Source organism: Limulus polyphemus, unplaced genomic scaffold (genome assembly GCF_000517525.1).
Source record: "Limulus polyphemus unplaced genomic scaffold, Limulus_polyphemus-2.1.2 Scaffold18, whole genome shotgun sequence".
NCBI lineage: Eukaryota > Metazoa > Arthropoda > Merostomata > Xiphosura > Limulidae > Limulus > Limulus polyphemus.
Window position 1 is genome coordinate 88,319 of NW_013665628.1, and position 26,809 is coordinate 115,127.

Below are 26,809 nucleotides of genomic sequence, written 5' to 3' on the forward strand. Positions count from 1 at the left end.
AAACCTTTAAAACTGTAAATAGTCCACAGACTTACCGCTGTGACACAAGGGGCATTATAAAAGGAATAATTTACTTGTGTGTATTGGCTCAAAAATGATTTAGAAGGGTTTTTACATTTTTGCCCTAACTTACATTTATTAGTAGCTGTAACAAACCTTTAAAACTGTAAATAATCGAAGTGTAATGCCAATTTTGATTCAAGCACACATGTTTAAGCTATAAATTTACGGTGTTTGTTTATTTGTAATTAAGCACAAAGCTACACAATGGGCTATCTGTGCTCTGCCCACCACGGGTATCGAAATCTGGATTCTAGCTTTGTAAATCCACAGACATACCTCTGTGCCACTGGGGGGGCATTTTTGGTGTTGGCGTGCATTAATCAACGTCTTTCATTGTTTCAAAAATATTTCAAAATGTTTCAAAAGTATAACATTAAATGTAGAGGTTTTAACATCGCAATTCATTTCTACAAACATTCTAGCAGTTAATAAACCCAAGATATGTGAGATCTGCAGAAAATTTACTACATTTATTAAAAAAAATTAAATTGTGCAAAAGTCTCTTTAAGTGTATTTTCTCACTGCTGTTTTGCACGAGATTGACCAGCTGGCAAAATAAGGTGACATGTCCTTCCTCATTTACGCAGAGAAACAAAATAAGACGTTAGAAGCCTCAGTTTTATTTTGGCCTAGGAAATGTTACCGAGAAGATTTCACGACAATATACCTTGTAATATGACAAACTCCACGGATGTAGACTGAAAAAAATACAGGTCAAAATCTTTCAAATTTACAAAATCCTCAGGGTTCTCAAATGAATTTACTTTCCATCAGGCGATTATATCCGCTTGAAGTGAGCAAAAGAGGAAAATATAAATACAAACCGTTGCCTGTTTGTAAAGTACAAATACACAAGTAAATACTTTGTTGTATAGTAAGCTAAGTATCTAATTTTCTTATATTCAGCGAATGAATAGGTATCCGTTTTTATGTATATTGTAAGGATAAGTTAATAACAATAATTCGGTCTCGTGCCTTAAGTTCGTGAAAAGAAGGTATTTACCTTTGTTTGTTTTGTTTTGAATTTCGCGCAGAGTTACACGAGGGCTATCTGCGCTAGCCGTCCCTAATTTAGCAGTGTAAGACTAGAGGGAAGGCAGCTAGTCATCACCACCCACCGCCAACTCTTGGGCTACTCTTTTACCAACGAATAGTGGGATTGACCGTCATTTTATAACGTCCTCACGCCTGAAAGGGCGAGCATGTTTGGTGTGACGGGGATTCGAACCCGCGACCCGCAGGTTGCGAGTCGAGCTCTCTAACCACCCGGCCATTTGTCGTTGTTACCCACTTTAGTGTTATTGTTGGATATTTAAAGTATTGAGGTTTTTACCAAGTAAATAGTCAAAATGTATGTGTATAAAGTAACAGAGAGATAATCTGAAGAGAAAATATATAAGAGAAAATACCTTGTTATAAGAGTCTCCTTATGTAAGAAGTTTCGGAATGTAAATACGTTACGGTAAGGAAATTACCACTAACTTGCATCAAAGCCAGGAAAGCGCCTTTGTTCTTATAACGAAATAATGTATATTGCAGAACATATAAATAATACGGAAAACATTCTGACATATATATGACAAATAAGAGAACATGATACGGAGGATTTTTTTTTCGAGTCTTGTTTATGGATTTAAAAGGCCGAATAAAGTCTGGGGTTTGATTCCTCGCGTTGGACACAGCAGATAGCCCAATAGGGTTTTGGTCTAAAAAAAGTTCATGTTTTATCTTTAGAAGCTAAGCCAAGTTGAAGGGTAAGTATATGGAGTATTAAGAGAATATTGATTGGACTACATTAATTTTGCTTATGGGAGAAACATTCAAAACAACATTTTTATATACTAAACTGAATAAATTTATAATTATTTTTAGTATGAGAAAAACGTATGAAACGGCTTTTATTTCTAGGACAAAAAAAGTCTACCAATACACATTTTGTTTTTAAGTTTCGTACGGTAACATAATGATAATAAGCTCGTATTAAATAGTGTGAAAACATATAATGGTTTCCAAAGCCTACAAAATGGCATTACAAATGGTATTTTGAAATTTGAAAAGAAACATAAAAAATATTCTGTAGGTTTTAGTTTTCGCCACCTACGTAATGTACAAAATGACATTTTTTTACTTGCGTATTCGTCTTGCTGTAGTACTAAAATATTTATATATTACCAGAAGGCTTTCATAAATGGAGTTAAACCTAATACGCACTTCTTCACGCCTCAAAACCTGAATACTAATACTAAAGTATTTGAAGACGTGAAATATTTTTATGTTTAAAAGTCACCTAATCGCCTGTATAAAGGTATTTTCTGCATACAGTATCCCAAACGTTTGGTAAACAGACGCTGAAAGGAGAAAGGTAGTTTTTGTTTTTCAAGAAAAACTGGTTCACTTCCGTGCCAGGAATTCATCTTCACAAGATCAGGCGTTTATATCACATGCTCCGTAATGGTCTTTTTTGTGTGAGCACTGAAACATAATCTCTATCGTTAAGATATGATATTTCGCATCCTGCACAATTTTAGCCAACTTGTATGTCTTTTTTGTTTTTCTTTCTACTCCAGTTACTGTACTTCTTTTTACTCCGGCAAGTTTTTCAGTAAAGCAGACGGATATACATAGCTCCCTTTAAAGAAGCGAGAGTAATCTCTTTAAACACATTAGCACACTGACTCTTGATTAAATATGAATAAAAAAACGCACCCTTTCGCAGACCCTCGAGAAATTCAGCACTGCGAACTTATTTATATACATATATCGTATGCATTTATTTGTATTTAATGGTTGTACTAAAATAAATGTAGCATTATGAATGCATTGTATTAAAATGTTAGTTTGGTTATGAAATTTGTTTACAATCTAGTAAGATTTGAACGAATATGGCGTGAAATGGACAAATGAAGGTGATGAAGACATTTTACACTGACACAGTTATAAGGATTAGTAAAAATTTTGTATTTTTCATCTGTTTCCATTACTTTACTGGTAATAAAGTCTGTTGTGGAGTTAATGTTTAAATTAATTAATTATGAGTGTTTCCTGTGAAAAGAAGGGATACAATGTAGCAGCCCCAACTTTTCGGGTTCTAACAAAATAAACAGCTTTATTATTTTGTAGTCCAAAAGTGAAAAGAATGCATACAGTGCAGTGGTGCAAACTGTTCTGGTTCTAGCAAAATAAACAACTTTATTATTTTGTAGTCCAAAATTGAAAAGAAGGCATACAATGCAGTGGTGCAAACTTTTCGGGTTCTAGCAAAATAAACAGCTTTATTATTTTGTAGTCTAAAATTGAAAAGAAGGCATATAGTGCAGTGGTGCAAACTTTTCCGGATTTAACATAATAAACAGCTTTATTATTTTGTAGTCCAAAGGTGAAAAGAAGACATACAGTGCAGTGGTGCAAACGTTTCTGGTTCTAACAAAATAAAAAGCTTTATTATTTTGTAGTCTAAAAGTAGACCAGCTGATTACGTAATGGGAGAACTCGATAAATATTTGTCCTGAAGTCTAAAATTTAGCAGAACTAAGGAAGTTAGCCAATCAGTAACATCCGTTCCGTTGCTGACACCTACACGGCTGTTCTTATGAGAATAGTACGATTGACTGTTACATTCATAACGCGCCCACAGCTGAAAGTGCGGATCGTGTTCATCGGCACATTATAAGTCAGAACCTCAGACCTTTTGATAGGCAGGCTAACAACCTAATCAGTAGACCACTCCAGACCTTCTTTCATCAGAGTTCCGGATGAAGTGGACGACTTTTGTGAGCATAAATGATTGTAATAAAAAACTACAAAAAACAAAAACAACAACTTAGCTTTTTATAGAAGTCATCGGTGACACATCAATGTGAGTTACCGGTGACACTGTAATAAGGTCTGGTGGTTAGAGCGCTCGATTCGCAATCTATGTGTCTTGAAATCGAAACCCGTCCACCTAGGTGCTCGCCCTTTCATCCTTGAGGGCATTATAACGTGGTCAATACCACTATTCGTTACTTAAGAGTTGCCCAAGAGTTAGTGATGTCTGGTTTTGACTTGCTGCCTTCCGTCTAGTCTATCACTTCAAAATTAAGGATGACTAGCATAGATAGCTCTCGAGTGGCTTTGCACGAAGTTCAACAAACAAACTTATTGTTTTACTGGAGAGATAATTTATTTAACACCGTTACCTTCACGAGCATATCAACTTCAGTATACACGTGCGCTTCTCTATATGGAGGAGAATAATTTATCACATTGTTAGTCGATTAATTTATTTAAATATCCATCCTCAAGAGACAATTTGTGTAATTTATCCTATGACATCAGAGGGGGCTAGCGTCACTTCTTACAGTTAAGTACTGTACATAATTTCAGAGCATTGTAATAAAAATAACGATAATAACACAAGTAACGAATTGGTAGCACAAACAAAACATAATACCTCTTCTATTAGCTCAGTACAGTTGTCGTGCACACCAAGGTCAATCATAGTGTGGCTGGACATTTCTTAGAGGTCATTTCATTTTTCATTGTGGGCGTGAATTCATTAGGTTGTTACTTTTGGTAGTTTCGATTATTCCACAAACTTAAGCGAAAACATTACGAAGGTTATTTCAGAGCCTGATTGTTTAGTGTAGTGTCTTAAATTGACTCTAATGACTAGCTTTATAAAGGCACGTTTTCAATTGCCTCTCATTATTTTTCAAACAAATAAATTACCCTTTTATTTTAGACATTTCTCTTATATTTCAGTTTTGTCAGCTTCCACGTATAATATAAAGATGAAAAATATCTGTATAAATAGGAACACAAGACACTTCTATTTAAATAATCGTGATTATTACTAATTTCATAATCAAGTATTTAAGATATTGCTAAATCTTAGTGAATTTATTAACTCAAAACTCATAATCCCAACAGAAAATCCTACCATAATTTCAGAGTTAGTTTATGTGTTTCTATTTCCTCTAACTCCTTCAAGTCTGTTGCATTTGAACTTGTTAAATATGATTTGCTCAACTCAGAATGATTCGAGTTGTGTCAAGAAGTTATGTTTCTTTTCAAATGCATAGGTGTCACAGCTCCAGTGCTAGCTAAATATAGATCAGTCAGTGAGGGTGGCTAATGGGGGTTTTGATAAGACTTCACCAGTTTCCTCTTTCATTACATGGGGTATACGTATACAGTTTTTGTACTTTCAATCATTACTGGCATATTTAGATCAAAAACAGAAACACTATTTATATTCATAACTGGTAAAATATTAATTCTACATTTAGATTTGGTTTTCAAATCTCATCAATCCCTTGGGGGAGGGATCTTTTTTCACACATTCTTTATATATACTTCCAAGATAGACATACTTATATATTTAGTGGGATGTTTTAAGTCACACGTTACTTATTGACTTGCCCCCCAGTGGCACAGCGGCATGTCTGCGGAATTACAACGCTAGAATCCGGGTTTCGATACCCGTGGTGGGCAGAGCACAGATAGCCCATTGTGTAGCTTTGTGCTTAATTACAAATAAACAAAGAAACAAACTTATTGACTTTTGATTTTAAAAAAAACGAAAATAGAAAATAAAGGTTATTTAAATAATCAAGCACAGTGGAAATGAACAATTTTATTGTTATGTGCTTTCACTCTTTATATTGCCATATAACTAATATAACATAATATTATGCAGTCCGAGTTAGAACATAAACGATTTTAAATAGCGAAGTATTAAGATCATAAACAGTCTGAAATGACTGCAGAGTTTTCTTGGTCAGAAACAAGCATTTTGTGAAACAAAACCAACATTAACGAGTTAGAGCATACAGAAAATTAATAGTAAATGTAACATTACATTTGAAATGATCCACTAGTACCTCACAGAGTGTTCATATTTATTGATTAGATGGAGCATTAGAAGATGGTAAAAACTGTTGGTAACCCATGATGTTCATATTGTATACATCAGCGAGTGAACAATGTCTATTGTGTGAACCATATTTTGAATAATGCGCTTGCCTTTACAAGCTGCGTGCGCTTGACGTTCTCGTGCGCGTTTTAGGATGGTTTTCGAGAGCTAAACCGTCAGTTTGGCTTAAGCTGAAGTAGCAAGCTGATGGGTGCTAGCGAAAGTTGTATCCCTCGTCGTACCAGTGTGGTTTTAGATAATTTCTTATCTCATGACATCGTGAACGTGCCGCATATCACATTGCCTCGGAAACCAAAAGTTTATGAACGATTTAGCTGGGTAAAGGCTTAGTAGTATGCAACGCAGATGAAAACTTGTAGTAACACGGGGAAGTTAAAAGAAGTTCAGGTAGAGCAGAAAAAAAACAGCTTTTCTGAGATTTATAGTAACACGCCTGTGAACATGATACAACCTTTCGGGAGTTCTTCGGTTTATCAGCATTACCAAGACAGTAAATATGCCCAGAAGGACAATATACCACGCTTAAACCAATTTAAAAAGGGGAGTTATATTTGTGTGAAAGGTCCTGTAGTAATACTATGGGTCTTGTGTGTGGTATCTGTAACTCTTTCAGGCTTCTGCGGCCTCAAACTGTTTCAGTTGCAAGAAAGACTTTCATCACTGGAAATCAGGTATAGACAACTGGAGATAAAACACATTCTTAAAAAAGTAGACAGTAAGGTGGAAAAGGTGAGTAATAATAAACACCTCCCAAATTTCGTCATTCTTCGTGTTTAGGAATCTTAGATAATATGATTACCGTTTTATAGATATAAAATGTATTATACGAACATGATAGGTGATACTTAATATTGATAACGATTATTTTCGTTTAATTTTGCGAGTTTGGTGGCCAAATATTAATATTGGGGGAAGAATGTTTAACTTTTAAACCCAACTTAATTTTCATGAAATACCAATATATGATTTTTACAATTATCAACTAAATTTCTCAAGTAAAATTTCGTTTACTATCTGGCGAGAAACAAATAAGTTCAGTTTTACTTTAATCAACCATTCTCGTACCACACTTAGACATTCTGGATTCTTTTATCTTTAATATGTCAAGACCGATTTATCGGAATACCAGATATTCTAAGGATGGATACTGCCTTGTGCATGGTTTAAACTTTAGTTTATAGCCATTATCTATCTTGAAAAGATATAATGGAGAACAAATGTTACATCTCACTGAGCATAAAGGAACAAATAAAACATTATCTTAGACCAATTCGAAAGTAACCTTGTGCACATACATGCCTTATATTGTAGACAGTCATCCGATAAACTCCAAGATAAACATAGAAAGGAAGCGTTCTCAATAAGAAGTAATTCTAATTTACTTTCAGGGCTGTGTATTTAACGGTATCATTCTATTAGCATTATGTAGTGGTATTAGAGTGTAGTTTACGAATAATGCCATTAGGCAGCGCCGCCAAATTAATTCTTCCTGCAATCCATTGAGGGGGGGGGGGGTGAAGTCTTTTCTTTTGAATTTCTTTTTCATTTGCGATAATTAAACGTAATCAGCAAAAAAAACAAATGTATGTGTAAAATCTGACAAAGAATCGATAAAAAAAATTATGCGTTTAATTAACTTGAAAATAACTTTTATGTACAAAAATTTAAAATGGTGCGTTGCTTCATATTTTTTTTATTATTTATTCATTGCAGATCCAGTGAGCTTAGTTTGCCCTACTCAAACGATATATTTATTATGTCTTAGAATTTCCTTGCTTTGTACTCAAACTCCAATTTTGAATTATAGACTCCAGTTGATATTAACTTAGCATAATTGCTTATGCGTAATGAATGTTGATGTCGTTTCATTTTGGATTTCTAAGTAGGATTACTATAACATATATCGCTAAAATTCGGGTTTCGATACTCGTGATGGACAGAGCATAGAAAGCCCATTGTGCTGCTTTGTGCTCAACTTCAAACAAAGAAAGAAACAAATAAAATATATCATCAAATTAGAGCCACATTTTGTTCGTAAACTGCACACTTCTCAACCAGTAAATATTTGGAACAGTGGAAAACATTCATAGAAGTAATAGAACTAAGAATAACTTCATCAATAATTAATGTGACGATCATAAAAAATGATCTTTATTATAGTAGAAATGTTCTATACATTTCTGTCTGAGTTTGGCAAACCTGAGGATGATCACAGACTTTAATAATTTGTATAACACATGGATTTAAAACACTAAATATGATCAATACTACCAACTTACTTTCCTCTTGTATTTATAAGTGTTAATTAATGGTTATATCACTGTCGTTACTCATCGCTACAAAACAAAACCATAAAAAAACTTGAAAATAAATAATGTTGTAAGCGATATTCATAACATACTTTACATTAAAAAATTACAAGATCAGAATAATAATCACCGAAGGTTGAATGTATGAAATAATTATCTTGAAATAATTTGTACTAAATTGTTGGTATTTAATGGCAATACGTACTTCATAATTGTTATGTTTATCTTAGTAAGCTAAAAGTAATTTGGTTTAAGTGGAAATACTTTTCAGTCAACTTGAACTGTTTCACAAGAGGTTTTGGAATGCTCTTAGAAGTTACCGTTATCACCATCTACTCAAATCCTGAGGACGGAAATATTTCGTCTAACTAATGCAAGGATCGACAAAGCTGATTTGTTTAGCCGCTATAGTTTTTATATCCACTTTTATCGTGAAACTAGAAAGTAATGTTGTTGTTTTAGTCAAGACTGAAATTATAAGTTTTAACTTGAATGACAGCTTCCAGGTCAAAGACTCCTAGAATTCATGAATAGTCGTCCCTACTTTTGAGCTACCGACCAGAGGAAAAGCAGCCTGTCAGGTCACCCCTAAAAGTATTCTATCCGGGTCTTTGAACCGAACTACAGTTTAATCTCTCACTTTTATTAACGCGTGCATAGCTGAAAATTCGAAGAGTATTTGCAACACAAACCTTAGAGCTTCTGGTTGCAGCCAGGTGTTAGGAAACCCCAGTCATATTTGGTTCAGTAAACCAGATAAAGTTAAAATAAAGTATTTAATGGTTAAGTTAGATTTAACTATCTTATTTTACGTTGATTTTCCTATTGCTTTATTTCGTAATATGATTCACTTTTCGTTGGACTATCGCCTTTTGCTGAATAGTATTTTCAAACCAGATAAACATCACGTTAATTTATTTGACTGTTTTCTAAGAAGTGTATAAAAAACTCAAAAGAGATTTGTACGTATCTATCTCTCTGATATTAGACAGAAAATATTTGAGTTGAGATCAGTATGTTATTATACTCAGTTGAGATCAGTATGTTATTATATTCAATTGAGATCAGTATGTTATTATATTCAATTGAGATCAGTATGTTATTATACTCAGTTGAGATCAGTATGTTATTATACTCAATATACTTTTTCTTTCTTACGAATGATTATTTGTCGAAACTACGTACGAGGTTCAGGTTTGGGTGGTTAGTACAAACGTTACTCAAGAAAGTCTTGTTTGTTTATTTTAGAACATTGGGTTATCTGATGTGTTCACCGCGGGGAATCGAATCCCGGTACTTAGCGCTGTAAGTATGTAGACATACCGTTGTCCAACCGGGGGATTCTCAAGAGAACCATTTAAAAAAAAAAAGGAAATTTCTCAACCTTTGTGTATATGATGATATGCTTTCAAGAATGTAACTTGTTATGATAATGAAGATATCTCTGACTGAATCCATTCCTACTTCATCCTCAAGTCGTGATATTAGGTCACTTATAACAATTTTGTTTCATAGAAGATGAAAATTTTCTTCTTCGTGGCGATATTCTCATCATTGTCCTCTTACCAACTTTTTTTACTCATTTCAGACAAACTGAAGGTATTTCATTTTACATTTTTTTCACGATACTACTGACATTCTGCATTGTTAGAACTCACTTTACAAGCAGGTTTTTGCGGAGTCTGATGTTGATCTTGGTTATTCGAATTGACGAAAAGATGCTTGTGTTTTTTAGAACGTTTATTGCTGTTATAATTAAGTAAAAAAATAACGTTTTGAAATTTGATAGATTTTTATCATGTATGTAAAATTAACCTAACGTGTGTATATACATAGTTACATGAATTACATGATACTTACTATTCTTCGGTTCTGCTTACTCGATACCGTTATCCTGATATTTATTATTTCATAGTTTTGCCGGTTCCATGCGAGCATGTATGACTCGTCCACTCATGTTATTAACAGATTATTCATACAACAATGATAATATTTATCAAATACTGATCATATAGTATTTATTTCACCATTTCTTACGAATATATCACATTAACTTATACGTTACTTATTCCTTGTAGAATCATTACAGTTTTTATACTTTACTGCATTCAAATATCTTATAATAATAAATAAGCAATACGTTCTCATATAAAGACAATGCAAGTGTATTGAAGTGTAATTGAAAACAGAAAAATAGGTTTGTACTGATATTTTATAGGTTTTTATTGACATTTTATAGGTTTGTATTGATATTTTATAAGTTTGTATTGACATTTTATAGGTTTGTATTGATATTTTATAGGTTTTATTGACATTTTATAGGTTTGTATTGATATTTTATAAGTTTGTATTGACATTTTATAGGTTTGTATTGATATTTTATAGGTTTTTATTGACATTTTATAGGTTTTTATTGACATTTTATAGGTTTGTATTGATATTTCATAGGTAAAAACTGACAGTCAGTTGTTATGAAATATGAACTTTATTTACGATTGAGAACCGATTTCCAACTTAATCTACATAAACTCTATGAGTAGGACACAGTCGCAATATCAAGACACACGGTAGTGTGTCGTGCGACCAACACAATCTGTGTGTTATTAACAGGGGCGACAGTTTAGCAATTTTCTTTATTATTTGTTTCCCCTCTTTTTTAAAACAACACCAATGAATATTTTATAATGAATGGTACTCGCTATGAAGACAACAGTTTTAGCCTGGAGTGATGAGTTGTCTTGGTGGACATCATGTGTGTTGTCTTGATGGACATCATGTGTTGAAGTTAGTGAAACTCTACACTGCTTCTGCATTCTCCAAGTTAAAATGTAACATTTTGGTGTGTAAATTATCGCAACAACTTCAAGCATTGGTGAGCTAGTTCTTCTGATGCTTGAATCAGAATAAACAGCAGAACATTTGGTTGTTACGCTACCCGCCGGTTTTCTACTTTAGCGATGTTTTCTTGGCTAAACTGTAGGTCCTAATAGCTTTCAAAAACCTTGAAAACCTACGTTAGGTGTCTATAAAAGTCTCTTACATTGTTATAAGAGATTATGATGAGCAATACATGATATGTGACGGCCATTTTATCCCGGCCCATCCCTAAATACTAAGCACTACCATGCTAAGTGATAATCGAGAATTTCAGTACTCCTAAATTATAAGTAACTATGAAAATTGCCATACATCAGACATCATGCTTTCAGTTTAAAGTTTAACTTGATGATTTTACAGTCTGTATATCCTCAAGTACGTTTTCAGACTGGATTTAAGCGTTAGTTTTGTTGATGTAACTGCTTATTTCCAAAGACAAGTTCGTCTGCTTGTTTGTTTTTTAAAGGGCAAATTTACACATTGGACTACCTACGCTGTGACCACTGTGGGTATTGAATCCATATATTTAACATTATAAGCCCTTAAGTTTACTACGGAACCACCTGGGGGTTCAAAGACTGTCTCTCACACACTCAAGCGTTCTTGTTGTCAAGATAACCACATCATTACAGTACACGACTCGTTTTTCTTCCGTAACTAAAGAAGAACGTTTGTAAAGAAAAAAAAGCATGTCTAATCAATCCCTTGTTAATACCTATTACAGTCAAGATTTGGATTGTGCTCTCTTCGCCCTTGGCTTATCAATTTTGAATGACCCCACTGAAAAATGAGCACTTCTTATGAAGTAACTGCTCCTCACGTATCATTTAAAGTCAAACTTTACCATGAATCAATTTGGTTTCTCTCTCAGGAGAGAATATTGTAAACCAGTATAGCTAGAAACACCTATATACTTTTTAAGTGGAAACGAATAAATCAAATGTGTAGAAACCAGAAATATTACCTCAAAAATGTATTTCTTTTCTGATCCTAAACTAGTTACAAAGGCATAATATGATTAACAGTGGAGCATAGGGCCGCAACAACACCTCGCCAACGGATATTGTTGTTGCAGTTACTTGTAGCAAGTTGGTTTTTACGGGGTGGAGTTGCTGGCCCCGCGCCCAACTTTCTCATCCTGGACTTGGGATTAGGCAAAGGCGCAGGTTGGCATGTTTGGTGCGACGGGGATTCGAACACGCGACCGTCAGATTACGAGTCGAGCTTCCTAACCACCTGGCCATGCCGGGCCTCTTTGTGGTCATAGTACTGATTAATATAGATGAGCCACTTGGCTCTTCTTGGATATGTTTACACAATAATTCTTCACATTAATAGCTTGTGTGAAAAGTTTTTAGTTTATCAAAAGAAATTTATTAATTCCGTTCAGAACAGCTGTGTGGCTTCTGGCGATCTCTAAGAAGACTTTCAAGTATCCTGAGTTGTTATTCATTTTCAGCTTGTCTTAATATCTTGAAATAATTTGAGTCTGTAGTTGTGCTATAAACAACTGATTTATAATGACAGTTGTTTTCTCATCTTTTCACATCAAGTTTACTTTTACACGTGGGAGGAGATAATTATTGGTGGATCCCACATATTTTATACTACAATATGAGCATATAAGTAAATAATAACCTTTTCTGGGTCATCAAAATTTGCAATTAGAGGTCTAATGGTTAAAATCTGCCCGTACGTAACGATCATTAACTCATTTATATAAGAAATATGTCTGATTTTCTTAACTTCGCTATAAAACAATTCATAAAAACTAATAATTATATTTAAACGTTGTTGAAGTTTCATGAAAGTATATAACTACAAAGTTTCTTTAATGTGCATAAAAGTAGGCTTGTGATAAACTTTGACATTGAAACTTCTATTATTATTTTAAATAACTCAATTTCTTAAAAAATAACATCGATACAAATTTGTATTCTGTTGTAAAGAATAAGGTGATCTAACAAAAATAAATGGAAGAAAATGTAATATAAGCTCAAATATCCCTCTTCCTAATTTTCTTTTCCCTAAGAAATTATGATTTTACTGCTTTACTGTTTATAATATTTAGAAGATATGTCGGGTTTGAAAATGTATAAATGGACTTATAAGATCATTTATAATTCTTACATACTTAACCACTTAACAATTTAGTAAGTCTTTAAAATGTCTTTCGAAGATAGCAAAAAATTGCGTGCAATTTAAGCGATTAAGTAACATCCCATATGTCAGTGTGTGTTTTTCGGGGGGTAGGTGGGGTAATGACCTTAGGACTTATAGAAAAGTAACAGGACCTTGTTCACTATTCTTCAAATTAGTTCGTTTCATTAGGTGAGCCCCTAGAAAATTTTAAGGAAATGTTATTTTTACTAAGACAACTATTTTAGAAGTTATTTGACGTATTAACACGTCACATGACTGGGAGTTTTATATCATATTTTCATCACAAAGAGCGTTTTTCCCAGAACTCATAAAAAACTTATTATGATATTTTCTGCTTTTAAATATGGATATGCCAGCGTTGGAACTTCTACTAAACATAAATTAAGAACAGGAATGCTTGTTCTCGCTCCTCAGTCCGTCTCAAATGTGCATTGGTTTTAGTGATAATAAACAATGTTGTAGTAATCACGGAGAAGTTGGCCACAAGCAACAGTAATGTGACAAAAAATAAACTGCAGACTTCTTATTTGGTCATGGAATTAGGCCAGGCTAGATTCATTGTTTTCTTTCCAGGGTCAGTAGAGTCTTCATCTGTTTCCATAATATGACTGAGGAATTCCGCCTGCTTGACATAAGCACACGCTTTCCTAGTTTCAACTTCAAACCTGCCGTTCTTATCTGTTACAGTACGTTGGACATGTTCTTGGCAGGAGACTTGAACGTGTGGCCAAGTATCAAGGCATCATTTACATAGATCAAGCAGCCACTTATGTGTAAGTTCCATTCACTTCTCAAAATTGTCAGGAACATTACACAGATCAAATGGCAGGAAATGGAACTTGTACAAACAGCGCTGAAAGCAGTTTTTGGTTTACTCCTGTATTGGAGTTCAACTTGTCAATATCCAATTGCACAATCCTTAACTAACAACCTCAAATGCATCAGTAGCCGAGTACTTGCTTTTAGTTTGATGAAAGTAACACTGGCAATGCCAATAGTTTTGATTATCACTGCTTAACTTACCATATTGATGATAATTCTAAAGGGAAGTTGGATATCCAACTGCCCAAGTACAAGTCCTTTTTCTACACCCTTATATGTTGAGGTGTAGTTATTCCATCTCTAGCACAGCTACTTGTACTTTTGTTAAAACCTCTCAGTACAGAAGCGCAACCAGTACTAGGGTGTGATGTTCTGAACATTAAAGGTTGCAGTGTAGTTGGCTGTTGCAGGTACTGCTCCACTCAGAGTGTTAGATTCCTCTCCTTGGTTCACAGAATGAGAAGTTACTTGAAGTAGTTAAACCATCAGCTCTGAACAACCAGTTCATGTCCACTGTTTTCTACTGCTAGTGGACATCTTCTAGATATGAATGGCATTGACCAAAACTGGGGCTGGGCTACTCAAATCAGCAAATGCTCGCAAGTCCCGTACAGACTGCCATTTCCAGCTTTTGACACGACAGATTGACAATGCACCAGCATGATGATACTCAGTCATTTGTTTCTCCTGATTCACCATTCTGGGGATATCAGTTTCTGTATGTTCTCCTCCTTGTATTTGTGAAAGCAGAAAGAAAGACATCAGGTTCTTTTATTGCATTAACAAAAGTTTGATGTGCTGGAGAAGACATCAAGACCAAGCAAATCTCTCTCTCTCTCTCTCTGACAGCCATTGCTCCTAAACACTTAGCTCTTTATAAGGCCTTATAAGTTCATAAGGCCTCTGACCTATGGAAGTGCCATTTCCGCAAGTCCAAACCTTTACTTGATAATGCAACAATTCAAAAGAGCATAGGCTAATGCACCAGAGAAAACACATTTCATGAAAACAAATAGCATTAAGTGTTCTCCTTTCTAACTAATCTGTGATATTGTCAACTAGATTTATTGATTTTCTGTTGAATAATTGGGTATGAAGCACATTAATGGAAGGTTCACAAAAAATATATTGCAGAGAAATTTGATCTCTGTCTTTAATTGCGACCTGGCATGGTCAGGTGGTCAGGGCGCTTGACTCGCAATATTTTGGTAGCGGGTTCGAATCCCCATCCCACCAAACATGCTTACCCTTTCAGCCTTGAGAGCGTTATAATGTGACAGTCAATCCCATTGTTAGTTGGCAAAAGAGTAGCCCAAGAGTTGGCAGTGGATGGTGATGACTAGTTGCCTTTCCTCTAGTCTTACATTGCTAAATTAAGGACGGCTAGCGCAAATAGCCATCGTGTAGCTTTGCGCAAAATTCAAAACAAACAAACAAACGTGTCTTTAATTGAGTTTGTTGCAAAGAAAGGAACTGGGCAAAAGTAAAATATAGTGAAACAATTTTTATTTCAAACACACAAATACAATCAAAGGTAAAAAAATTTCTTTACTAGAGAGTTTGTTTGTTTGTTTGTAATTAAGCACAAAGCTACACATTGGGCTATCTGTGTTCTGCCAACCACAGGTATCGAAACCCGGATTCTAGCGTTGTAGGTCCGCAGACATACCGCTGTGTCACTGGGGGGCTTACTAGAGAGAGATGTAATATTAAGCAGATGTTCTAGAGAATTTTAAGTTGAGTTGGATTCTTAAAGGCTTAGATGTCAACAGAGAGTTGTTCCATTATTCTCAGGATGCAACCATTACCAACGTGACTGACTGTCACTCTCACATCAAAACAGTGCATGCTGTATTCCTTATGCATCATCTGATTTGTCAATGGAAAAGAACCCTGTTGATCTCTATACAATAACTTTGATGTTGCAGCAATCGTTCCCACGAGAAAGTACATGCTACACTCTATATGACTAACCTAGTTACGTGAGTAACTAGTCCAGAGGAACTTAGTGGCTACCTCAGTCATCACTGTGATATTAAAAACGCATGCTCGATATGTACAGAAAATTCGAAATCTTTTTATATTATAGGGAAAACATATTTATTTAGTAGTTTTTGCAAATGCGTACATTAAAAGATAGTTCTTTGTTTGAAAAAGTGTTTAAAAAGATTAAAATTTTATCAAAATATAGTTACAGATGGTTTTTACAGTTAAATCTTATATATTATTTTATCTTTACAAGAATTAATGAATTTGTGCTTTGAGTTTGTTTTTGTTAATGATTTATAAAAGAATGTATTATGTTAATAAAGAATCATTACAACTGAATTTAATAGGGACATCTATAGCCAGATTAATAGGGGCATTATGATTTTCATATTGGCATTAACAAACATTGTTTCCTAATGAATAATACACAAAAATAACACAAAAAACATTCAATTCAGTTCATTTTATTCACGTACTAAATATAACAAAGTATAAAAATAAAAGCAATAGCAAGCTCTTAAAAAGGAGATACATAAAAGCAAAGAATATTTATACAATGTACAACCATAAATAAAATAATAAAAATATAAATAACATAAATAAATATCAAAAAGATTACTTCAATGACAACTAAATGAAGAGGTTGTTTTTTATCAATTTAAGTTAAAACAATAATTTATACAGTTCAAATCAACCACTCATTAAATAATTTGTGTAGTAATAACTTAGATTCTTTAGTGATCTTTTTCTTTTATTTCATATTTTTTTCTCCTATATAGCATATTGGTTGTTTAAACAGTGGTTTGTATAAAGTTATTTATTTATAAGTATATTTTTACATCTTATTCCCACTCTATAATTAGTTTTGCAACAAAAACTTAGAATTAACTCAATTATATGTTTTAGATAAATCTAATAACAATGCTTTGTTAATTCACCTTTCTCCATCTTTCTCTTTACTATGATATAAATATCTAAAAAAGAAAAGCCAATTAATAACACACGGAAAAGACAGAGGGAAACTAATTAAGCAACTGTTTCAACTTTTACCATTTATTTATGAACTTTACTTTATTTATATTTTCTTTTCTTAGTTTTCTTCTATGCATATTAAACTTAACACTCAATATATAATAACATAATACAGTATTAGTCTGTGATGGTATAGTTTTTGATAGAAATGAAATAATTTAATAAACTAGTACTTTAAAATATTTTAACCTAATAAAAATACTAGATTTTAAATTATTCAAAAAAGGTTTGTATCTCTACATGACACAGTAAAATGCTTTAAATTTGCCTTTTCGTTACAAAAGTAACAAATATTTTATAGTTGGATGTCTGTTTCAATTATATAGCTTTCCGTGTGTAATATCCAATATATAATTTTTAATTGAAACTATCTACATCTTAAATAAAGGATGATTTATATGTTGCACATCTTTATTTTAAATGAAATATTTTCCATTTTTTCAATGGTTTTGGTTCTACATTTATACATTTAAAAAGATATTATAAACGTGTTTGCGTCCCTTACTTTCTTTTGAAACATTTTCTCCCGTTTTTGATACCAAAGAATAATCCAATTTAACTATTCTATTTTGTTTATCATAATTAATATTAACGTATTTCTTAATTACATTTATAATAGCCTAATATTCAGTTATATATATATATATATTCAGTTTTAAAGATATCTATAGATTCAAAGGAATTGTAAAAATTTACTTTATATGAGATAAATTCATTTATAAAATATATTTCATTTTTCATCCATGAAAAGAGAGCTAAAGTTTTCTTAATGATTTAAATTTTTGGATTATACATTAATGGTTCCATGATAAAAGTATTTGTTTCTTTATTATGTATAATATCTATAAAATATGCCCAAGTTAATAATACATCTTTTCAAAAGATATTTTTATATATATTTCTTCTGACACTTTATATTTTCTTATTGACGTATTGTGTTATATCTTTTATGCTTGAATTTATATTTTCAGGAAACGGAGATAAAATTTTATCATTATATCTTTTCAATAATCTACTTATCCATTAAATTTTATTGCTTTAATGAAAGATTCAAACTCTGTCTATTTGTTTGTTTGTTTTGAATTTCGCGCAAAGCTACACGAGGGCTATCTGCGCTAGCCGTCCCTAATTTTGCAGTGTAAGACTAGACGGAAGGCAGCTAGTCATCACAACCCACCGCCAACTCTTGGGCTACTCTTTTACTAGCGAATAGTGGGATTGACCGTCACATTATAACGCCCCCACGGCTGAAAGGGCGAGCATGTTTGGTGGGACGGGGATTCGAACTCGCGACCCGCAGATTGCGAGTCGAGTGCCCTAACCACCTGGCCATGCTCTGTTTATTAAAACCCAATTTTCATATATTCGAATAACAAACGTCTACATATTCTATCTAATTTATTAACGCATCGAAATTTATAAAGCATATTACTTATATATACATAATTATGTATTATGTATTTGACTGCACCATCTTTCTCCCAATAAAAATTGATTTTTGTAATACTAAATATTATAAACGTCAATATTACAAGTAAGTATAAGTTTATATTTTCTCTATTTGTTTAGAATTTCAATATTTCCATTATCATAACTTGTATCACCAACACAATACAGTTTAATTATGTGGAAAAATGATATTTCTGAATATTAAAAAAAAAAGCATCTTTCCTGTGGGTCAGCGTATGTTTATCGACTAAAAATGCTTATATCCTGGGCTCGGTTCCCGATAGTGGACAAAACACAGATGGCATATTTGGTAACTTTGTGCTAAGACAAACAAACAAGTAAAAAATTTACCAATTGTATTTACTTAAAATCAATAAACTACTTTTCCCAATCCAAACAGATTCATATTTTTTCAGATGTAACTTCAAATCTGACCAACCATGAAGTATTTAATGGGTTCAAAGTGATAAATCTGACCAACCATGAAGTATTTAATGGGTTCAAAGTGATTAATAAAGATATATCCATTCCATCTAAATTAATCATTGCATCTTTATATTGAGAATAACAAAACATTTTTTTCATATTTTTATTTCATGTATTTTTGAATTATTTCTAGTATTTCAGCTGCTAATAAAGTAAACAACTAAGATGAAAGAAAATCTCTCTACCTGCATTTTCTTTTAATTTCGAAAAAAAAGACACTTAAAACCGTTTTGGATGGTAGTATACTTTATAACATTGTACAAAACATTTATCCATTATGTATTTGGGTTTCCAAACCAATATACCCATGACTTTATATAAAATGTCCAAGGGAGTTTATTGAAAGCCTTTTCAAAGTCTAATAATAGTAAGTGTCCATATATATATTCTCTTTTATTTGGTAAAACGTATAATATCAGATAAAGTTCTGATATTCTCTCCAATAAATGTACTTTTTTAAAAATATTTTTTAGTTTTCATGGATAAATAATGACAACACAATTTTTATCCTTTCACTTATATATGCGTAAATTAATTTTTAAATAATATGTATTAAAATAATATATATCAAATTATATGAAATATTTCTTGATCTAGCTTGTTTTAAAATAAGAGTTATAATACCATTGTTTTTGTATTTTAGATGGTCATCTAGTTTTATATCAGTTATTGGTTGAATTTACCATATTTTGCCAAAAGAAATGCTATTTCAACTATAAAACCATCAGTTCCTGGAGAATTTTCATTTTTGATATTTTTGTACCAAATAAATCTCCTTCGGAAAAACCTTTTCCATTTGTCTTTTCTCTGTTTTTTTCAAAAAGTGACGAACTTCTATAGTATCTAGTAGTATATTTAGAACAACGTTCTTTAAAGTATCATCTCGCATTTTAAATAAAGTATTAAACCATTTCTCAAAATATATAAGAATTTCATTTTGCTTGGGTATTTCCTTATTACTATCTATTATTACTTTTGAAATTGTATTATTTATACAATTTCTTTTTTTTTATTCTAAACTTAAGAGATTAGCATTAGCCTTTTCACCAAGTTCAAACCATTTTTGTTTACATTTAACCATTACCCTTTTGCCTTTTTTTCCTATTATTTTACTAAGTACATAATTTAATATATATTTCATATGATTTATTATTTTTATTAAAAATTGTGCTAAGGTCATTATTTCGTTTTCTAATTCTTGCTATTTTATGTATATATTCATAACTTGTAAATAAAATACTATAACCTATAATTTCATAATGTATCAAGAAATAATTGAGGATTGATTAACAGAATACTAGTATTGCTTGCATAATGTTAATTTACCTCTTTAATTTTATTTTTAACACCATTTAAAAAATGTTATTCCTTTATCTCCCCCTCAAAAAAAAATAAATTTGATTTCCAAATTCCTCTTCCACGCACAAGCTCATTAAGTTGAAGTTCTAACATAAATGATGAGTGATAACAGCAGTAACTGACATCAAAGATAGACTTCTAAACATTTCAGATACCAAAGAAAAAGATAAACTAGCTTTTGGATAGAACACTAAATGGATCACAAAAAAACCTTTGTTATATTATTTCTAATATGGTGTTTCTAGTATTGGGGCTACTTACATGCACCCCCCCCCCCCAATGGCACAGCGATATATCTGCGGGCTTACAACGCTAGAAACCGGGTTTCGATACCCGTGGTGGGCAGAGCATTGTGTAGCTTTGTGCTTAATTCCAAACAAACAAACTTACATGCAGATATTTTTATACCTCTTGATCTTTTAGAAGGTTCCAATCTCCAGAGACAGGCTATGTAGATTATTAAACTATAATGAAATGAGATTAACTTAATGAAAAACACGTTCATTCATAGTTGATCCATAAATATTTGGTAATCAATAATATTCATTATCTATAATTAGATCCAGTAACGTAATATTACTTTTTCAATTCCTTCTTAGCTTTCGAAATTTAAATCCAAAATGTTTGTGCAAAAACCCTGTTTTCATCTGTCGTTACTATTAAACTCTGTTTAGAATTCATTCCAAACCTCATTCACCTCATTTTATGCTTCAAATTGTTCAGGAAAATGAATACTTTGTAGACAATAGATTTTCGGTCGTATATAAATATACAGATCTCTCCATTTTTGATTTACCCCTGATCACCTCTAGATTTCCAGTGGCACAACGGTAAGTCTGCGGGCTTTGAAACCCGTGATAGGTATAGCAAGATAACCCATTATGTAGCTTTGAGTTTAACTACAAACAAACAATTACTATAATATATCTGAACGTTTTTATTTTACCTTCAATTTATTTCTTCAATTTTTTAATTCACCTCTTCTTATTGTTTTAATATTTTACCCAACAAAGAAGACATAACATCAACAACAGAAAACATTTTAAAACAGAAACCAAGCAATCATTACGTCCATATAGTCATTCACTATAAAATGTTTTACATCGTAATAGTTAAATTACTTTCTCTGATGTGCGAAAATAAAAACTAACTATTGAGTTTGATTTCTAAATTTTAGTTATTTTTATTTGAATACTTTTTATATAGCATAGTAAGAAAAGTTTATAAAAATCATTGCTTAACAAGCAATCTCTGACTCAACGTCAGCAGAAATGTTTGTGTACTTTATAGGAACCATGTCCAACATTTAGTTGTTCTTTTTTCTGAAAACTTACAGGAACATGAATTATTTGAATAGAATCCAGATGTGTAGGCCGATCTATAATTGGATAACATCCAAAGAAGTTAACTTTTTTTTTTCAGAACAGTTAGGTGATGTTTTACTCTAATTCAAACAATGGTCATGGCATTGTTATGGTACATTGTTCATGGAACATCCAATACTCCCAAACTTTTTGAGAAACCTGTAAAACAAGTGCTGAAACAACGAGCCAGAATATTAATGTTTATCCTTGTCAGATGTAAAGAAGATCGTATTCAAAGCATACGTGCAAAAGTAAAGTAGCAAAATTTCCGAAATTTTACAAGTGTAGCAAGTGTGGATGTGATCACGATAGCACACCATTTGCTCAAAACATTATCCGTAAGTGTGACCAAAGAGGTTTCTGCAGTGGATGTACTATCAAGTGCTCAACTAGAAATACGTCTGCATACAGGAGCGGCAAACTTAAAGCTTTATACGACGACTTGCATTCAAAAGGGGATCAGAGCAGAAGGAAAAGAACGGAAAATACGAAGTCTTTTCTGAGTTAAATGCAAGAATATTACAAAGATAAGAAAAAAAGAGGAACACCAAAATAATGACAAAATAGCATGACCATAGTGGTCTATTTTGGAAGGATAGAAACACCTTAACGACTACTCGAATCAAAGAAAGCAACACCTTAAAATGATCCCAGGTACATTCTCATTCATAGGCTTCCGGATATGAGTGGATGCTCTACAACCCACCAAAATAGTCATGTTTTCTGCCGTTGGGTCAAAGATTGCTTGTTATTATTAAACACTATTTCGTCTTTATATTTAATTTTCCTTTTAAATTGATATTTAAACTAATTATTTTTATAAACAAAAACAAGCCACTGTTCGTTTTATCTTGCATTTACTTCATTGATTTCTTTCTTAATGCCAATCTAACGAGCTTGCTTATATTTCTATTCTATGTTAACATTATGTTTTCTTTCCCAAATGACGTAGTATCTTATATCATAGTTCTTGTCTCGTGTCCATCCTTTAAATTGAAAGGTTCTTAACTAGTTCGGAATTTTTTCAATTTTTAATTTCAAGGGGAAAATTCCGTAACAATATATGTTTCTTTTACCTTTCAACTATTTGTCATTCGACAAAATCAAACTTCTTTCAGTTGATATTAGAAAGTTTCTTATATCTTTTCATGTAAGTAGTCTGTGTACCGCATAAAACTCCATAATATATATATATATATATATTACGATTCCATTTTAAGATCTTCTTTCAACAATTTTCTTACAACATCTTCTGCATTTTCATTTCTTAAACATGGAATTTCATTAGATAACAAATGTATTTTTTCTTTGGTGAATTTTTATTCTTAAAAGTTACTCTCTTGTTTATTTTGTTCCTTTTTCCTCGCTCTCTCACCGCAGTTACATACTTTTTTGTTTGATATCCTGAAAAAAAACAATGGCCAATTTCTTGTAACGTTTACACGAAAACACTATTGTTGAACGAATATTTAGATACTTTTAAACCACTTTATTATAGAAAACATGTTGATGAAACTTTGTTTCTAAATCCGAAAGTTATGTTTCTCTTTTTGAGTAACGTTTAAATAATAAGCATGTCAGTATTAAATTCATTGTACTACAGAATTTTCAATCGAAACTACTTTTATTGCATACATTTCTTTACAAAACCAATACAACGTTTAAATATTGGGAGTTATCATAAGTCTATTTTGTCATTAAGAATCTTGTGAATAGCCAGTATAGGATCACAAATAGTTAGGAACTCTTTCTTAAAGATATTCACAGGTAGTTTGGCAAATAAATGAGTTTTCTAATTCTGTCCTTAATACACTATATATTAGAAAAACTTAATAAAGCTACCATCACTTTAGTTTCACAAATTCATATTTTGAAAGTATTTCCTGTTACCGCATACTGGAGAATATGTTGTTAAATTCAATAGATGAAATTATTTGAATGTATGTATCCAGAAAGTCAGTTAAGATGTATTTCTAAATTATTTATTAGGCTTAAATAGTTGTTTAAATTTCAAGACTTTGCACGGAAAAGTAAGTGCTCATTGGTTGATTTTAAACGTAAACGTTTATGCTGTGTCATGAAATATGTAGAATCCACCGAATTAAATAACACTCATTGGTAAGAATTGAGAACACATTTATAATTCAAAATCACATATTATCGGTTTGTAATGCCGAATAAATTTTAGGAATTTCAAGATCGTAAGTGAAAAACAACATCAAATACTTTAATAGTTCACCAAAAGCCACGTCTGACCCAACAAGGTTTAATTGCTCTATGACTACTACAGTTGTAATGTAGTTTCTAAACAATAAACAATGAATTTGTGTTCTGGGTATTTTTAGCTTATTTTGATGTTGCTCATGGTTTAAGAAGATATGTTTCTTCGAAACTAATGCTATGAAAGAATCACCACACTTAGAATACTTGAAAGTCTTCCAAAAGCCACGTATGACCAAATGAGGCTCGTGCACAATCAGACGTTAATTACAACTTGTAATTACTCTGTATATTTCAGCATATTTCACTGCCATCACAAGGGATGATTTTTTTTTTACTTTTATTTTCAGCCATTATAGCACTTCTTCAGCTTCGATTTTTACATAACTTTTTTTTCGATATAGCCCAATATAAATATAATTATTTGTGTTGTTTTAAAAATTTCATAACTATTAAAATTTGAATTATGGTTAATGGTTTGCGATACTTTCTACATGACTACAGGGAATTCTAATTATAGCTAATAAGTAGGGTTGCACTAATCATTAACATTAAAGGCGTATAAAGATTCCTGTTGCATTCTTAAGTAAAGTTAACTCTTGAGTGTTTATTCAAGTGGAGAGTTGTACATTAGGCTATCTAAGATTTTCCCACCGCAGGGATCGAACTCCAAATTTATACTTTATAAGCTATCAAGTTTACTACTAAAGAGTATTTTGAAATCATTTTTTCTGGAATATATTTCAATTTTGTTTGGCAATAATGTATAAAAGGTGAAACTACATCACGAAAAGGTCTATCGTATTTCAAACTTGAAGACTGTTGTTCTGGAAATCACACTGAAATCAAAGTGGTTTTATTATAATACCTAAATAACTGAAGCTGTAAACTACATGAAGAGATAGTTGATGATTAAAAAAATACAGAAATATGGTTTTATCTTTTTTTTTATTTTGGAAATGATTGCTAAAATAACGTTTCATCGGGCTTTAACCGGCATCGTCAGCAACTTGAATGACATATTATAACCTGCAATTTAAAATCGTAAGTAAACAATTGAGTGAAGTCAAATCAAGCGCGCAATAACTGGATTTTTATTTTAGACAAATTTGAATTATTTCATTGCAAAGAAGTAATTTTTGTATGATTCGATGAAAGTACTTTCATAATGACCGTACTATTGGCAAATGTTTGATTGTTCGCGCAAAGCTACACGAGGGCTATCTGCGTTAGCCGTCCCTAATTTAGCAGTGTAAGACTGAAGGAAAGGCAGCTAGTCATCACCACCCACCGCCAACTCTTGGGCTACTCTTTTACCAACGAATAGTGGGATTGACCGTCACATTATAACGCCCCCACGGCTGAAAGGGCGAGCGTGTTTGGTGTGACGGGGATTCGAACCCGCGACCCGCAGATTGCGAGTGGAGCACCCTAACCACCTGGTCATGCTGAGCCAAAAATTTAAATTTAAAAACTTCTAGATTGTCGTATCAATCGTGTACTTAACTGCCAACAACTATTAACTAAAGCTCATCATTTATTCAGTATGTATTCAGGAGAATAAACGTAGTCAATATAAAGTTATTAACGAGTTTATATAAAATATCTATAATTCAGTTAACATGTTTTTTTTATGTTCTTATACACAAACTATCGTAGAAACACCAATCATTCAGAAATATATCCAGTTTTCTCTCGTAACAACGTTCTCTAAAGTTAATATTACATAATTGGAAAAAAAATGTCTTAATAAATCGACATGTAAGTGAAACTTCCTAAATTCATAATCACTAAATGGGTTATTTGTAAATTATGAGGACGTGAACGTATCAGTAGTCACAATGGATAACAACCTATACTTCTTTCGACGTAGAGGTTAACAGCATATAATTCATCAATATCTCACTGTCATTACGTTTTTCTTTAAAAGTGTCAAAAGTTATAATGCATTGTGTGAGTGAAAATCATGCTGTAAACATTACTGAGATGAACATGAATATAATAGTCAATCAAATACGAGAACTGGAAGATCATAGAAAAAATAAGCATATTAATATAATTACTTAAAGCTCTTGTACTCTGTTATCGTCGTTCCTTAACACTTAGAAGTACAAGGTTATTATAAAGTTAGTTAGCCTAATCTAATATCCGTAATTCGAGAACAAATAATCAGGGAATCATAATATTTGGGGAGTGAACCAAAGAGATGAGAGAAAAGACGATTTCATTGCCCAAAATTATAATAAACAGAGTACGATGCTCATGAGATTCGCATAGATAACATATTAGCCACCCATTGGCTCACAGGTGAGTGTAAGCGTTTAAAACCCTAAAAGTCGGGTTTCGATACCCGTGGTGGGCATAGCACCTATAGTTCATTGTGCAGGTTTTTGCTCAATAACAAACAAGCAAAAGACAAAATTTAACAATATTCGACGTGAACTCTATTCACGTGCACTTTTTCTTATATTCGTGAGAGGGCATGATACACGGCGAAGTGACACTTGGTGTTTTAGAGTGTTTTTCATATACATAAAAGTAGTGGGCGCGTCATGGTAACACATGGCTATAAGTTAGCATGAGTGAGATTTGTATATCGTGCTGGCCATGGGTATGTTTGTAAAATGTCTGCTGATTGGTCGATTCCTGAAAACACATCCCAGAAATATATTTATAGTTTGTGCAATATGTGGAGGGGTTAACATTTTTCAAGCAGATTGTTTTATTCAAAATTCTTCTTCCCTCAATGGAAGAAATGA

At 32.4% G+C, this 26,809-nt stretch overlaps 1 protein-coding gene across 6 annotated transcripts in view; it reads left to right on the forward strand.

Moving 5' to 3' along the window:
- The first annotated feature begins 6,145 nt into the window (after positions 1–6,145).
- The window catches only part of LOC106457612 (collagen alpha chain CG42342-like), a 192,324-nt gene continuing 171,660 nt past the window's right edge, over positions 6,146–26,809 (forward strand). For all 6 annotated transcript variants that reach the window (XR_002610253.1, XM_022383821.1, XM_022383832.1 and 3 more), the window contains exon 1: positions 6,146–6,709. Coding sequence is in view for 5 of the 6 variants with exons in the window: in XM_022383821.1 (XP_022239529.1) it covers positions 6,326–6,709 (384 nt within the window). In the remaining variant the exon portion in view is untranslated. The remainder of the gene's footprint in view (positions 6,710–26,809) is intronic.